Source organism: Mytilus trossulus, chromosome 9 (genome assembly GCF_036588685.1).
Source record: "Mytilus trossulus isolate FHL-02 chromosome 9, PNRI_Mtr1.1.1.hap1, whole genome shotgun sequence".
In the NCBI taxonomy this organism is placed as follows: domain Eukaryota; kingdom Metazoa; phylum Mollusca; class Bivalvia; order Mytilida; family Mytilidae; genus Mytilus; species Mytilus trossulus.
The window spans coordinates 47,069,491-47,085,945 of record NC_086381.1 but is presented as its reverse complement, the minus strand read 5'-3'; the positions used below and the strand labels follow the sequence as shown (position 1 = coordinate 47,085,945).

Genomic DNA, 16,455 nt, shown 5'->3' with positions numbered 1-16,455 from the left:
GGTGCAACGTACAACAAACGTATTATCAGTGAATAGGTAACGAATAGGTAACATGGTATTATCCGAGCGCTGGAACGGGTACATGCGCGCTTATAGTCGTATTTCATCTCTAAGAACACATTATTACCACCAGACCTATGGGCACAATTGAAAATCCTTTTCTAAAAGGTGCAACGTACAACAAACATATGAAAAGTGAATAGGTAACGAATATGTAACGAATAGGTAACAGAATATTTACCAAGCTTTTGAACGGGTACATGCGCGCTTATATGGTCATTTCATCTCTAAGAACATATTGTTGCCACAAGAGACACGGACACAATTGAAAATATTTTCTAAAAGGTGCAACGTACAACAAACGTATTTAAGTGAATAAGTAACGAATAGGTAACGAATAGATAACAGGGTATTAAGCGAGCGCTGGGACGAGTACATGCACGCCAATAGGGTATTTTCATCTCTAAGAACACATTTTTACCACCAGAGACACGGACACAATTGAAAATCCTTTTCTAAAAGGTGCAACGTACAACAAACGTATTATAAGTGAATAGGTAACGAATAGGTAACAGGGTATTAACCGAGCGCTGGAACGGGTACATGCGCGCTAATAGGGTATTTTCATCTCTAAAAACATATTTTTACCACCAGAGACACGGACACAATTGAAAATTCCTTTCTAAAAGGTGCAACGTACAACAAACGTTTTATAAGTGAATAAGTAACGAATAGGTAACGAATATGTAACAGGGTATTAACCTAGCGCTGGAACGGGTACATGCGCGCTATTAGGGTATTTTCCTCTCTAAGAACACATGTTTACCACCAGAGACACGGACACAATTGAAAATTTTAAAATTTTAGATATTTTTGCTGTTTCCATGGTTACAGCGGCCATTTTGAAAATTCTAACTTCAAAATCCAACTCTGCCTTTGCCAGTTACCATTCCTGTAAAGGTTCATCCAGTTTACTCAAAATTCTTATTTTTGAAATTTTTGACCTTTTTGCATTGTTTCCATGTAACAAGACCTATTTTGGAAATTCCAACTCCAAATGCCACATCTACCAATGTTGCTCATCATTACTGTGAAGTTTCATGAAGTTTTGAGCAATTTGAGAATTTTGCTGTAGTTTCCATGGCAACATAGAAGTTCCAATGATCGCCAAAATCATTCAACACCTGTATATAGTGGGCACCTACAATGTTTTAAAATATGATGATTCTAAGTTGAAGCATATCCAAACAATTCACCAAAAACCAAAAACTGATTTTTTTACAATTGTGCCGTTTCCATGGTAACGGCAGCCATATTAAACTTTTCCATGCCATAATTAAAAAGGGGGAAGGATATTAAAAATCAAATAAGTAACGAATAGGTAACGAATAGGGAATAGGGAATAGGTAACGAATAGGGAATAGGTAACGAATAGGGAATAGGGAATAGGTAACGAATAGGTTACGAATAGGGAATAGGGAATAGGTAACGAATAGGGAATAGGTAACGAATAGGGAATAGGGAATAGGTAACCAACTTGACGCCCATTAAATCACCTGTGCATACCTAAGCGGGAATTAAATCATTCGACGGTTTGCATTCAATCAGTCTACGCGTTTAATTCAATTGCTGTTAATGTCTGTTTGACTTTAATTTTATTTTGTTATTTTTTTTGTTTTGAAACAAAAACAATTGTTGTTCTATATGGCTGGTACTGTCTTTCACACGTATAATAAGATTATTCTTATAGAATTGCACAATTCAAAAGATGCACATCTATACTGTCCAAAGTTACAGTATTTAATCAATTTTCTCTTTTCATTCATTTACATGTAGTTGTGAATTGTTTCTAGTTTTTGTAATTTTATTTTGTAGATTGTTCAGGCTGTTGATCATACTTCTAGTGAAGATAATGTGATAAGGACTGTCTTTTGGCGTAATACCTGTCATTCTAAATTTTGTTTTTTTCACATGTTATTATGTTCCGAATGAAATTATTAAAAGACTGGATGCTGCAAACCTACATCCAATAGTATATTTGTTTTGTGTTATTAAGCCTTGTATAGAAAAGAAATGCTTTATGTTCGGTTGAACCCGTGAAAAAAAACATAAATGGAAATGTAACAATAATAAAAATATTATTGTTACATTGAAGACTAATTACCGGAATGCAAAGTTTGGTAAGGAACCGATTTATTACGAATGTAACAATAATTATTGAGGCTACGGTTACATTGCGTCATTGTTACATGTGCCAGTACCTCATAGATATAGTCCAGTCAAACTAAAATTTAACCTCAAATTAATTGCAACAGAAAATGTTTTAGTTCTAATTATAGCAGTATGCCCTTTTAATGACCTAAATGATATCCGGAACACCAGGTGCAGCTTAATCATTTTTACATCACTGGACATCGAATACTTCTATACTTGATTACCACACATCATTATAATCTTATAACCTCAACTTATAACAGACATACACCTTTCTAACAGTATAATTATTTTACATAAGAAAGGTCTAATCAGGTGACGATGAAATTAACTACAAAATAAATGTATAAGTTACGCAATATATTTGTTTTAAAAAAGTCTGTACAGGAAGCAATATATAAGTCATTTATTAACAAAGGTATTCATATGTTTTGCTGGGATTGGTAATGGACACGACTATTAATAAAATGACTTGCTGCCATTTATACAAAACCTGTTAGGTATTTATCACATTCGCACGAAACTATATTCATTACCTCCTTTCAAAATTTCATTCTCTGTTCAATTTATGTTTGGAAACCACTGTCAAAAACCCTCACTCAAACCAATACATACTTCCAACTATAATTTCGGATATTGCAAGTCACAGACGTTTCAAGCTAGTCCGCATTGGAAAAGGTGAAAAAGAGAAAAGACCTTTCCTTAATTAGTCCTATGCCAACAAAGGCAATATCCTTCATCATAAATTAGTTTAATCGAAAATACCTCCTTATTTTAAAGACCAGTCTGTACCAATCATTCCTTATACCTATTCCAAACCTATTGCAACTATAACATTTTCAAAAACAAGAACGTTTTGCAGGATCTCAATATTGACGACTTAAAGTCTAAACCTTCTTGTTGCATTTGTGCTTGCTCCAAATTCACATATAATCCGGCTGGCCACGTTATTACCGGTGACCTCAACATTGTTAATAACACTTCCCTACGAAATGTGTTATCGAAAGGTTCGAAATATCTCTTTCCGAATGGATAAAGGCAGTGCGGTCGTTAATACAAATCAGAATTAAGAAACTAATAGGTCTAGCAATGTCCATGCTACGTCAATCTTTAAAGACCCAAATGTTGCAAAACACTTATCCTAACAAAACGTTGTTGTCCCGGAAGATAAAGTCCCAAACAACATGATCGCTTTTGTTTGTCAAACTCATTACATTAACTACTTTATAAACGAATTAAGTATTGACAACTCACTTGGAAACTCAATATCTTACCGAAGAGGAAATCCTGCATAATCATAGGTCTGTTCTATGTTCCTTTGGCGTTTCGACCAAAGAAGAAGAACCGTGGATCTTCCATCACTGTATTGGATACCTAAACTCCATAAGTGTCCTTACAAAGAACGGTATATTGCTGGTTCTTCCAAGTGCTCCACGAAACCTCTTTCTAAATTAGTAACATCTATTTAATCCGCAATCAACGACGGGCTTCAAAGTTATTGTAGAGGTGTCGTGAATCAGACATGGATACTTAAACATTCCAAAGATCTTTTAAAGTACATATATGCAATCTATCACTCTTTCATCTGCATGATCTTGTAATAGTATTAAAATATTTGACTTTTCTACACTTTGCACAATTATTCCCCATTCAAAAGTAAAAGAGTTGGTATTGCTTTGTTTCATAAAAAAGAATGGCCAGCGTAGATACAAGTATCTTGTTTTAGGGAGGGATAAATCTTATTTTGTAAATGATAACTCTGATTCAAACAAAACAAAAATCTGAAACTGACATTATCACTTAACTTGATTTCTTGATTGACAACATATCTATTACGTTCGGAGGATGTGTTTTTCATGACTGTCAACATCCAAATGGGAACAAAGTGTGCCCCTCTTCTTGCCGACTTGTTTCTTTATTATTATGAGGCTGACTTCATACAGGAACTTCTTTGGAAGAAAGATAAGAAGTTAGCAATATCATTCAACTCTACTTTCTGCTATATAGATGATGTTCTTTCACTAAACCATTATAGGTCAATGTACGGCCTTCAATACGGAGCCTTGGCTCACACCGAACTAAAAGCTATAAATTTTACGACAAAAGAGATGATTTCAGTTTTCCAATTGTGAACTTTCCATTTCTAAGTAGCAACATTCCAGCAGAAACTGCATACTGTGTGTATATCTCCCAATTGATACGATATTCCCGTGCATGAATTTCCTATCATGATTTTCTTGATAGAGAGTAGCTGCTCACAAGATAGCTATAAAACCAAGAGTTCCAAATGGTGAAGTTGAAAGCCATCCTGAGTTGGTTGACCGTTATGGAATAACCATTTCACAAATGATATCGAATATGTTTCTTACATCTTAACTACCAGCACTTCCCTTTCATGAATGTTACCTACTGAATAAGACTGTTATTTCACAAATGATATCGAATATGTTTCTTACATCTTAACTACCATCACTTCCCTTTCATGAATGTTACCTACTGAATAAGACTGTTTACCGGATTTGTAATCACATAAGTAACACGACGGGTGCCACATGTGGAGCAGGATCTGCTTACCCTTCCGGAGCACCCGAGATCACCTCTAGTTTTTGGTGGGGTTCATGTTTTTTTTTTAGTTTTCTATGTTGTGTCATGTGAACTATTGTTTGTCTTTTTCATTTTTAGCCATTGCATTGTCAGTTTATTTTCGATTTATGAGTTTGACTTTCCCTCTGGTATCTTTCGTCCCTCTTTAATGTATATGCTGATAATTTTTAGAACTGTATATTAAGACTACTTGTCTTGTACTAAAAAGTAGCTTTTTTATGAAACTTTTTATATACATTTTGTCATTGTAATATTCTATTTTTAAAAAGTTTTCTCAAATTTTTGAAGAATATAATGAACAAATGAAATTGGTGTAATTTCTGTTAAATGTATGAAGTTATAATGGCTGTCATCTTATTAAGCAAGTACCCCTATTTCCATCAAAAACTTTTTTAAAAGAAATCACTGTTTTTGTAATGTCATGAATAATGATGATGTACATGTATGTATATATACACATGATATATTTGTTAAATTTTTTAAGTGTTCTACAAAATGTTGATTCAATGTTCAAATAATGTTATTGTGACATTTTTTTGCAATAAGTTGATAATGTATTGCCCCTGAAAAGTTGTTTCATTGCCAATCATACCGCATCTTCATTTTTATATCCTCATTATTTGTGTTATAAGTACGGAATCATACCATGAACTTTACATGTCACTTCACTCTAACTCCCTTGTACATATATATGTGCATGTGTTTTTTAATGATTTTTTTTTTTCTAGATTATACATGTTATATAATCTTGTTTGTTTAAATCAGCAAGACCTTGATAATTGTTTTACATTTAAACTAAATTTTTCTCTCGTATGTATTGATTTTGTGGTAATGTAAATTCTCAAAAAATATACTTTTGGCCATGATCATGTTTTATGCATTTGGATTTTTCAAACTGAAGTGATAAAATTGAACATTATAAGTATTTTATTTGAACAATCTACACGTTGATGCTTTTCACATTAGTCATCTAGCATTGTCTTAATTTGTACAAAATAAAATCATGTGATCTTGAGAGACTTAATAATTAATAGCCAGACAAATATATAAATAGTAATATTTCAAAGAAATCACTATATTTTAGACAGTTTTGTTTCTTTTAAACAAATAAAATCTTTATCGAAGTGATCATCTAAAAAAAATATGAAATTCTTAAGATTGCAAACTAGAGGCTCTAAAGAGCCTGTGTCGCTCACCTTGGTATATGTAAATTAAACAAAGGAAGCAGACAGTTTATGACAAAATTGTGTTTAGGTGATTGTGATGTGTTTGAACATCTTACTTTACTGAACATTATTGCTGCTTACAATTATCTCTATCTATAATGAACTTGTCCGTGTAGTTTCAGTGGAAAATGTTAGTAAAAATTTACAAATTTTATGAAAATTGTTAAAAATTGATTATAAAGGACAATAACTTCTTAGGGGGTCAATTGACCATTTTGGTCATTATGACTTATTTTTGAGTCTTAAATTGCTGTACATTATTGCTGTTTACAGTTAATCTCTATGTATAATAATATTCAAGATAATAACCCAAAACAGCAAAATTTCCTTAAAATTACCAATTTAGGGGCAGCAACCTAATAACGAGTTGTCTGATTCAACTTAAATTTCAGGGCAGATAGATCTTGACCTAATAAACAATTTTACTCTGTCAGATTTGCCCTAAATGCCTTGGTTTTTGAGTAATAACCAAAAACTGCATTTAACCTCTATGTTCTATTTTTAGCAGTGGTGGCCATTTTGTTTGGTTGGCCTGGTAAAAAAACACAAGTTTTAAACTAGATACATCAATGATGATTGTGGCCAAGTTTGGATTTATTTGGCCCAGTAGTTTCAGAGGCGAAGATTTTTGTAAAAGATCATGGAGATTTACGAAAAATGGTTAAAAATTGACTATAAAGGGCAATAACTCCTAAAGAGGTCAACTGACCATTTTGGTCATGTTGACTTATTTATTAATCTTACTTTGCTGAACATTATTGCTGTTTACAGTTTATCTCCATCTATAATAATATTCAAGATTATAACCAAAAACAGTAAAATTTCCTTAAAATTACCAATTTAGGGGCAGCAACCAAACAATGGGGTGTCTGATTCATCTGAAAATTTCAGGGTAGGTAGATCTTGACCTGATAAACAATTTTACACTGTCAGATTTGCTCTAAATGCTTTGGTTTTTGAGTTATAAGCCAAAAACTGCATTTTACCCCTATGTTCTATTTTAACCATGGCGGCCATCTTGATTGGTTGGCCGGTCAAAAAACACAAATTTTAAACTAGATACATCAATGATGATTGTGGCCAAGTTTGGTTTAAATTTGGCCCAGTAGTTTCAGAGGGGAATATTTTTTTAAAAGTTAACGACGACAGACGATGGACGCCAAGTGATGAGAAAAGCTCACTTGGCCTTTTAGGCCAGGTGAGCTAATAAAAAGGCTTCATCTTACACATGTTACATGTGCATGTATACGATATATAAACATGTAATTATAAAAAATGTTCATGTAAATCAAATTTCTATTTAGGTGGAACAACGTCACTGTCTATAGACTTTTGTGTGTTGCAATATGTGATTTAAGATTTGCAGATTGTGCAAACCCTCTGCCACATAAAGTGCAAACATATGGTTTCTCTTTTGTATGAGTTCGAATATGTCTCACAAGAGAATCAGGCTGAGCGAATCCTTTACCACAAACAGAACAGCAGTGAGGCTTTTCGCCAGTGTGTGATCTATCGTGTATTTTGAGTGAAGATTTCTGTGAGCAGGAATAACCACATTTCTCACATTTATGTGGTTTTTCACCCGTATGTACGTTTTTATGTCTCGTTAAATCACAACTCTGAGAAAATCCTTTCTCACAAACTTGGCACTTGTAGGGTTTCTCCCCCGAATGTATTCGATTATGGCATTTAAGTTGATACTGGCTTGGAAAACTTTTGTCACATTTTTTACAACAAAATGGTCGTTCATTATTCTCACCAGTATGGACTCGTATGTGAGATTTCAGCAGGGAAGTTGTAGAGAATCCCTTGCCACACGAATCACATATATGAGTTTTATGACCTTCGTGCACATTCAGATGGGTTTGCAAGTTTCCTAACTGTGTAAACCCCTTACCACAATGATCACACATAAACGGTTTTTGTTCTTCATGTATTAGACAATGAATTTTTAAGTTTGATACTTGGCGAAACTTTTTCCCACATGTACTACAACTGAAAGGTTTGTCCTGTGTATGTGTCCTTCCATGTCTTCTTAAGTCTGCGTTTTGAGTAAATACTTTGTCACAAATTTGACATGGATATTTCCTTTTTCCTGCATGCCTATTAACATGCCTCCTTATATTAGAACGAGTTGTAAATATTTTCTGACATATTTTACACATAAATGTTTTATCTTCAGTTTCTGGGTCAATGAACTCTGCAACAGAATTTCTGAATAAAAGGTCCTGCCTACAAGCTATACACATATTACTTGTATCTTCAGCATCAACTTGAGAATCTTTTTTAGAAAGGTATTTTTTAACTTTAGAAACACTTTTAGTGTGTAATCTATTTCCTAATTTTTTCCCACACTTTTCACAATGGGGATCAATAGTACTTTCATTTTCACTGGGATCAGAGGAACTGTCAGCTATGTCTTGAAAGGATTCGTCATTTATATCTCTTTCTTTCTCTTCAATTGATTCATCTATAATATCTTCTCCTTTCTCTTCAATGGACTTATCTATCATATCCCTCTCTTTATCTTCAATCGGTTCATCTTTTATATCTTCTCCTTTCTCGTCAATGGACTTATCTATTATATCGATCTCTTTATCTTCAATTGGTTCATCTTTTATATCTTCTTCTTTATCTTGAATTGATTCATGGTTTTTGTCTATTTCTTTGTCTTCAATTGGTTCATGTTTTATAACTACTCCTTTATCTTCTACTGATTCATCTTTTTCTTTATCCTCAATCAATTTCTCTTCCACATCTCTTCTTTCAGATATATTTTCTGTATCTTCTCCAATGTCATTGACAGATTCATTTTTCATATCTTGTATATTATCTTCATTTGATTTTACATTCATCATGATCATGTACTTTCCATCAAGTGTAGTATCTGCAAAGGACTCATTTCCTATATTCTGTCCATTGCAAGAAACTTCCATGGCTTGGTTCTCATTATCTGTACAAATGGAAGTGTTAAAATCTAGCTACCGAATTAAACATGTTAAATATTTTAAATCTTTTTCAATAATAATATACATGTAATTGTTTTATGAGTTATTTGCAAGCTGAACTGGGAAAAACTTTTAATTGTATATATGTACCTCGGCATTAAGTATTCTGTTGAAAGTAAGTTTATTAGCAATAAATCTGTAAATACTTCACACCTTGAACCTTAATTTCAGAAAGATGTGAATAACCAATACTAAAACATTTATGATTTCACACAATGTCATACATGTGTGATAGCCTCTTTATTTTGTATATATTGTAATTGTAAAATAAAGATGTATAATTATGTTAATATTAAATAAAACTTAATAACATATTGTCTTACATAAACTTTGATTACACTGAAACACTTCCATACATTATTGTTGAATGCTCATGATTATTTGTATTTCAAGTTATCTGATTGGTTGATATAAAGTTTTAGCGCTTAGTTGCAAATTTTCTTTGTCTAGAGTTAGAAGGACTAAAGGAGTCCAAATGGACAGACATTTGAGTCCAAATGGACAGCTGTTAATGTCCAGGAGCCATTGACATTATTGAGAATTTTTAGAGAGAAGTGTCAAGTGATGATAATAAATTGTATTGACAGACTTGACAGTTTTCTTTACCCTCTTCTTTATTAATATTTCTAATATATTTTCATAGATTGAAAGATTTGTAGTATGAATGGTTATTTTTCTCTATGTTTTTTAAGACCATATATACATTTTAGGAAATCAGAGATTTGTCAGTTGAAATAAGTTGATGAGTTAAGAAAATGCGGGTATCCTGCCCTTGTAAGCCATTGAGATGTAGGGCAGAAACTAAGTTGCCCAATTCACATTCAATAGGAATGACACCAAAGGGAGATAATCTATATACAGCTTTTAACAAGTTATTAAATTTGCAATATATATATTTTGACATCATGTATTTGAAGTGTAATATGTTTTACTCTAAGACTTTAAGATTCTTATTACCCTTTGAAAATGTTCCCTAAGAAGATATGTTTATAGCACTCAAGCTATAAAATAGATAGCCTATTGACTTGGTAGATCTAATGCTTAAATCTGTTGTGATATTAATCTAACGATACTCGTGCATAGATCAAAAGACTGAACCTACAAAATATTAATAATTTTGAGGTGATAATTTCACCATCTTGAACTGATTTTTTTTATGTATCTGGATAATTTCATTTTCAAAGTTTTATTTTTTGTCTGTACAAATGTTCTTTATCTTATTGCAGCATATATTGTTTTTGTAGTTTTTTTTATATACTCTGCTATTTCATCAAATGAGAGTAAAGATTTGAGACACCAAGACATTACCATACAAGTAGTTATGATAGTGAAGGGTTCTTTGAAAATATGTCGCAAACAAAAACTATTTCTAACTGTGCCAAAAATTGAGACGAATGCAAAAAAACATCCCATTGACCGACTTCTGAGGCCTGCTACGAATGATCCCGACAACAGTGATAGTCGTGTCATATACCATTGTGTAGATAAATCAATTTAGATTTACGGCATATTATGTTTAAGTAGGTTTGAAAACCGAGAAATAAAAAAAATGACGTGAATTCGGGACTGGGTGTCATTTTCTAAAAATTTAGTTAAGTACCTTGTGTTATATTAAGGTATATAGGAAATTTTTTTTTTGAGACAAGTGCCTGTGGGTTTGGGTGTCTTTCGCCAACTTAGATTGTGAAAAACAGAGAATCTAAGATTCAGATTTTCAATCAAGTTAGCAAAATTTGAAGCAGGAATGACGATAACTAATGTAAATTTGCATTTAAAAGAAATTTATAAAAATTATAACTTATAAATATTAATATTTTAAAAGTGTTCATTATTTTTGCTTGATTTTCAATATTTTTTAAATTGGCATATTAAGGGGAGGTAGCTCTGAAATAGTGCATTTTCTGAAGGAATCTACATGGAATTTTGCTATTTTGTATTTTAGCTGCAAAAATACAACAGTGACCCTATCTTTTCTTATTGACATTTTTATTGATTATATTTGTTTTGTTCATGCATCGTTGACTATGTAATGGAATTTGATGTGACTGTCATACACTTGAGAGGTTTAGCTAGCTATAAAACCAGGTTAAATCAATCATTTTCTAATAAGAAAATGCCTGTGACAAGTCAGGAATATGACAGTTGTTATCCATTCGATTGATGTGTTTGAACTTTTGATTTTGCCATTTGATTTTGGACTTTCGTTTTTGAATTTTCCTCCGAGTTCAGTATTTTTGTGTTTTTACTTTTTTCTTTTGATATTCTCAAATCATTTTCTGAAAGCTATCTTCTCCTATTTTATTTTACAATTCTATCATTTAGCTTAGCTTCTAATCACATAATGATGTTTTTTCCAGTATAATCCATACAAAATGTGTCACTTTGTCACGACCTGAAGCTTGAGAAAATGTTCAGTGAGCTATAATTTTTATGATATTTTTTAACATATATTCAACAGAAACAACAAAGTATTAACAAATTTAAGCAAAAAAAGCAGCTGAACTTGTTTTCTTTCTTGACAAATCTCTGATTATGTTACCTACACTTTAATTTCTTGACCAATTGACTTATTGCTTGACCATGGGCATTTCCTTTTGCTAAATTACATGTATTAATGTGGCTATATATATATTGCATATTGTATTTATCATTATTCCCATGATTCTGTTCATTCATCTTGTAAACTTTTTTAATAACTTAATGTACCTTCATCATAGCTTGCTTCCTCTTGGACATCATTGGTAATAATAAGACAAACTTCACTCCAAGTATCTAGTGACATTCTGTTGTATCTACTATCTAAATAGGCACAGCTTCACAAAGGGTCATTTAATGGTCCTGAAATATGTTCATGTGTATATGTGTTAAAATTACAACGCAGGCCACAATAAATCCTCTAAAGGTTTTGATTTGTCGACTAATGTGTCTTGGTGTTGATCATTTTTGCTTTTAAGATATTTGGCAAAAGTATTTAAAAAGGGTAAGGCAGTAACCATTTGATTTTCTGGGGGTGGGGAGCTATGGATTTATTTTGAAAAAAAAAGTTTGTTTCCAATTTTTGGAGAAAAAAAAATTGTTTTTGGCCCTTAGAAAAAAAATATGTTTGTTTCACCCTCAGTTGCCACTATATGTAATGCTAAAATTGAAAGAAAAAAAATGTTTTTGACTTCGTCACCAAAATAATTGTTTTTCCCAAAAGAAAAAACAAAGGTTGTCTAGAAAAAAAATCCATAGTCCCCCCTGAAAAACAAATGCTTGCCGCCTAAAGTTCATCATTTACAAAATGAAAGGGTAATAACTGCTTAAAGAAATCATCTGGCAGTTTAAACTTAAATTAACAATAGGTTATGAGCTCAATAATCTTAAAATTTGCCAATTCTCTATTTTCACCAAATTTCAAAATAATAGACATTTAGCTTGCATTATACATGTACAACTAACTATGTTTTTCAAGAACAAAATTTGGCGGGAAAAATTCTGTCCGCCAAAAACCATGTGTTTTGATATGAAAGTAGTAAAATTCTGTTTAAAATGTAATTTCCAGCGTCAAATGATATCTTATTGAACACTGATTCCAAAAATATATGGTTTCTATGAAATATTTTTTTGTAAATAAGGGAGATCATTTGTTCCTTCCGATTTGAAAATGTTTCTTCTGGTATTATTTGAAAGTTTACTTGACACAGATTCCAAAAATATCTTTTTTTATATACTTTTATATTAATAAAGTACAAAAAATAGCTACTTCCAGTATACACAAGGCCACTTCCGGTTGGCTTTTCCAAAGTTAAATGGCTTGAAACCTAATGCAAAAAGTCCTATAGCTTTATCATGTATACATATGAGCTAAAAGCAAAGGTCAAAATCTAGAACGTCAAATTAAGCTATGACCGTGAGATCAATTTCAGATAACATGGATAAGGGGAAATAACTCTCATACAGAGCGTTCATATCGCTTCTGTCAAAATAGGACAAATCATATGAAGGATATAACAAGCAATTTTGTAAAATAAATTTGTCCTAATCTTATATGGTCGAGAAGGAGTAGTGGACACAAGGAAACAGTGTTTGGGGAGATAACTCCTAGAAAGAAAAGTATTCGGTTACGCAGGGTAAATTTCAAAATCACATAAACTGTTTGATATCATATACCAAATATCTAAGCGACATATTGCCAAACAAATATTTATCGCAAGAACAAAATTAGGCGGAAGAAAAAAAAGACCTTATAACATGTATAAACTCACAATAGAAACCTTTATCTGGATCATACATGTAAATTAAATGATCATACATGTAGCTGTAGGTGAAAATCCTGTCAAAAAAGGTTCAATTTGCATTGGTACTCTTACGTTGTAATTTTTATCCCTTGTAAATATAGATACATGTAAGATCATTGCCATTGGACACATTTCTGTTTTTGAATAAATCCAGTTACGTTCGCACCCATTCACAGTCAACCCTATATTGGCGGATCCAGGGGGGTCTGTGGGTTGGAATCCCCCTCCCCCTTTTTTGTTGTTCCCGATCAATGCATTTGAATGGGGACATATATAGCTGGAACCCTCCTTTATCCTTGGTTGAGGACCCCACATTTTTTAAAATGGAAAATGGCTGGATCCCCCACTGCCCAATAATAAGGCTTTATAATCAACCATTTTTACACTAAAAGGGGGCCAAATAATTATGGTATCTGACTACAGACTAGGTTATATTTTTTTTTTTTAAATTCAAAAATGTTGTTATCTAGCTTTAGCTTTTTTTCCAATAACAAAAAAAGTATTTAGCATTTTCATATCGGCAAGGACATAAGTGTTACCCTGATTACATAATTAATGATTGTTTTGTAGTATAACATAAGCTCAATGATTGAATAACCTTATGATTTGTTCTCCTTTGACGAAGTCAATAGACCTATTTTGTGACATTTGGTAGCTTGTGTCCCTTGCATTGATTGGTTAAACCCGAAAAGTAGTACATTAACCTTCCCATCGATATCGGTTAAAATGTTTTTTACGGAAAAGAGATCCGCCATTATTGAAAGCTGAGATTATAACACAGAGATTGGTCACTCGCCGTAGTGGCCAGTCAAATTGTACTAAAACTGTTTGAAAAAAAAGATTGAAGATACAACTGTGTGGATCTCCTGTAGTTGGTGATCGCAAAACTGGTATAAATATTTTGTACCAGTATTGTGATTTAAAAAAACCAACCAACAATATTTAGGATTTAGGGGTCTATAAGGGCTCAAATAAGCATTTTTCTTTGGTTTTTGCACAGAAACTTTAGTACGAGTTTTAAATAGAAATTCATGAAACTTTAACATAAGGTCTATGATGACCATGCATGATGACCACAAGAGGAAGGTTGGGATTGATTTTGGGAGTTTTAGTCCCAACAGTTTAGAAATTAGGAGCTAAAAAGGGCCCAATTAAGCAATTTTTTGGTTTTTGCACAATAACTTTAGTATGAGTTTTAAATAGAAATCTATGAAATTATATTTTTTTTTTTGAGTTTTGGTCCCAATGTAATAGGGTTCAAAAGGGTCCAAAATTAAACTTTGTTTGATTTCATCAAAAAATGAATTAAAGGGGCTCTTTGATAAGCCAAATCTAAATGTGTATTCAGCAAAATTCAGATTCTTCATTTTTGGTCCTGTTTTCAAATTGGTCAACATTATTTTTAAAGGTCCAAAGGGTCCAAAATTAAACTTAGCTTGATTTTAGCAAAAATTTAATTATTTGGGTTCTTAAATGATATGCTGAATCTTAACATGTACTTATATTTTTTATTATGGGCCCAGTTTTCATGTTGGTCTATTCTAAATTGGGGTCCAAAATTACATTAAGTATTGTGCAAGAGCAAGAAACTTTCAATTGCACAGTATTCCGCAATAGCAAGAAATCTTCAATTGCGCAGTATTATAAAAATATATGGGGTTCTTTAATATGCTGAATTTAACCATGTATTTTGATTTTTAATATTTGGACCTGGTTATCAAATTGGTCCACATTGCATGCATTGAGGTATAATTTAAAGGGTCTAAAATTGAACATTATTTGATTTCATCAAAAATTGAATTCTTGGGGTTCTATGATATGCTGAATTTAACCATGTATTTAGATTTTGTTTATTGAACCATTATAGGTAAATGTCCAATTTAAAATTATTAAGTTTTTATGTTTAATTTCTTTTTTTTTTTTTTGAAACAATTAAATCATCTTTATTGCACTAAATGCTGTTTAACAATTTACCTAGCTTACAGCATTAGGCTAAGTATCCCTGTATATCAGTTATTATACATCCAGGGAGAATATATAATAAAATATTTTATAATTGTTAGTATTATACAATAAGACATAATACATAAATTAAATTAACATCAATATACATTGATTTAGTCTGCTTACAAGTCGGGAAAAATAACGGATCTACACCGCATCGTTTTGTGTTTATTATATGTGTTTACTTTCTCACACAGGTGGTTAATGTTTAATTTCTTAGACCACATTCATTCTGTGTCAGAAACCTATGTTGTGTCAACTATTTAATCACAATCCAAATCAGGGGTGTGGAAATATTTGTTGTGAGCACTAATGTCCCCGGGCAAGTGAAACCTAAAATTTTAATTGTCAGGAAATTTTTTTACTTGTCCTGATGATCCCAATAAATATTGAAGTATTTCTTGTTAGCTTTATATGATTTTTACTCTTAGCACTGTTGTGCATCACAAACAAAAATGAAATCTATTTGTTTATATGTGTAAAAAATTAGGAAAGTAGGAAATTGGTTAACATCAATGGGACAGAAACCTAACAGCAAACCAACCAATGAAATGACACGTAAAAGACAATTTGGTAGCAGTTTTTGAATAATTTTTTTTAAATTGTAGCCAGTAGGTACATATAATAAATTTGTGGACAGTGTTTGAAGAAATTTAAACTAAATAATAGATAAACTATTGATTTTGTGGTGTTTCTCTCAACTGACATACTTGTTTTTTTCTGGATTATTTATTATTGTCTTGATGGGCAATTAAAGCGTCCCTTTTATTTTACACTTTGACAACAAATAATGGTGACCTTTCAATCTATAAATAAGACTTCATCTATAAATATGACAAAAACTTAATTTATTTTCCGAATTTCCATAATTAGCCAGGGGCAATCTGATATCCACGATTTCGGAAATTTTCGCTTCCGTTTTTTTTTAATTCTCTGTGTCCTCCATTTGCATTTAATGTTTTCTACTCGACTCATGGCTCTTTTTGTCTTGCTTGCCCACCTTTTTATTAAGTATTTATCAATTTGAATATCGATACAAAATTTAAAGCAATGACAGTTCTGGTAAAAGATGGATAAACCCTAATCGACTATCCCGGGTCAATGGACAAAGCCAATGCA

The 16,455-nt window shown here is 32.0% G+C and overlaps 2 protein-coding genes across 6 annotated transcripts in view; one reads left to right on the top strand and one right to left on the bottom strand.

The window, feature by feature from the left end:
* Positions 1 to 14,116, bottom strand: part of LOC134683026 (zinc finger protein 260-like) — a 30,689-nt gene extending 16,573 nt beyond the window's left edge. Inside the window, exons 1-3 of one of the 4 annotated variants that reach the window (XM_063542029.1) lie at positions 13,931 to 14,116; positions 11,759 to 11,890; positions 5,728 to 8,997 (exon numbers count right to left, since the gene is read on the bottom strand). In XM_063542029.1, coding sequence (XP_063398099.1) covers positions 7,367 to 8,997; positions 11,759 to 11,834 — 1,707 coding nt within the window. In that variant the 5' untranslated portion in view covers positions 11,835 to 11,890; positions 13,931 to 14,116 and the 3' untranslated portion in view covers positions 5,728 to 7,366. Of the gene's footprint in view, positions 1 to 5,727; positions 8,998 to 11,758; positions 11,891 to 13,299; positions 13,722 to 13,880 lie in introns of those variants that run through there. The other 3 variants (XM_063542030.1, XM_063542031.1, XM_063542034.1) reach the window with 3 other exon arrangements.
* Positions 14,064 to 16,455, top strand: part of LOC134683025 (uncharacterized) — a 36,740-nt gene continuing 34,348 nt past the window's right edge. For both annotated transcript variants that reach the window (XM_063542028.1, XM_063542026.1), the window contains exon 1: positions 14,064 to 14,222. The gene's annotated coding sequence lies outside the window, so the exon portion shown is untranslated. The remainder of the gene's footprint in view (positions 14,223 to 16,455) is intronic.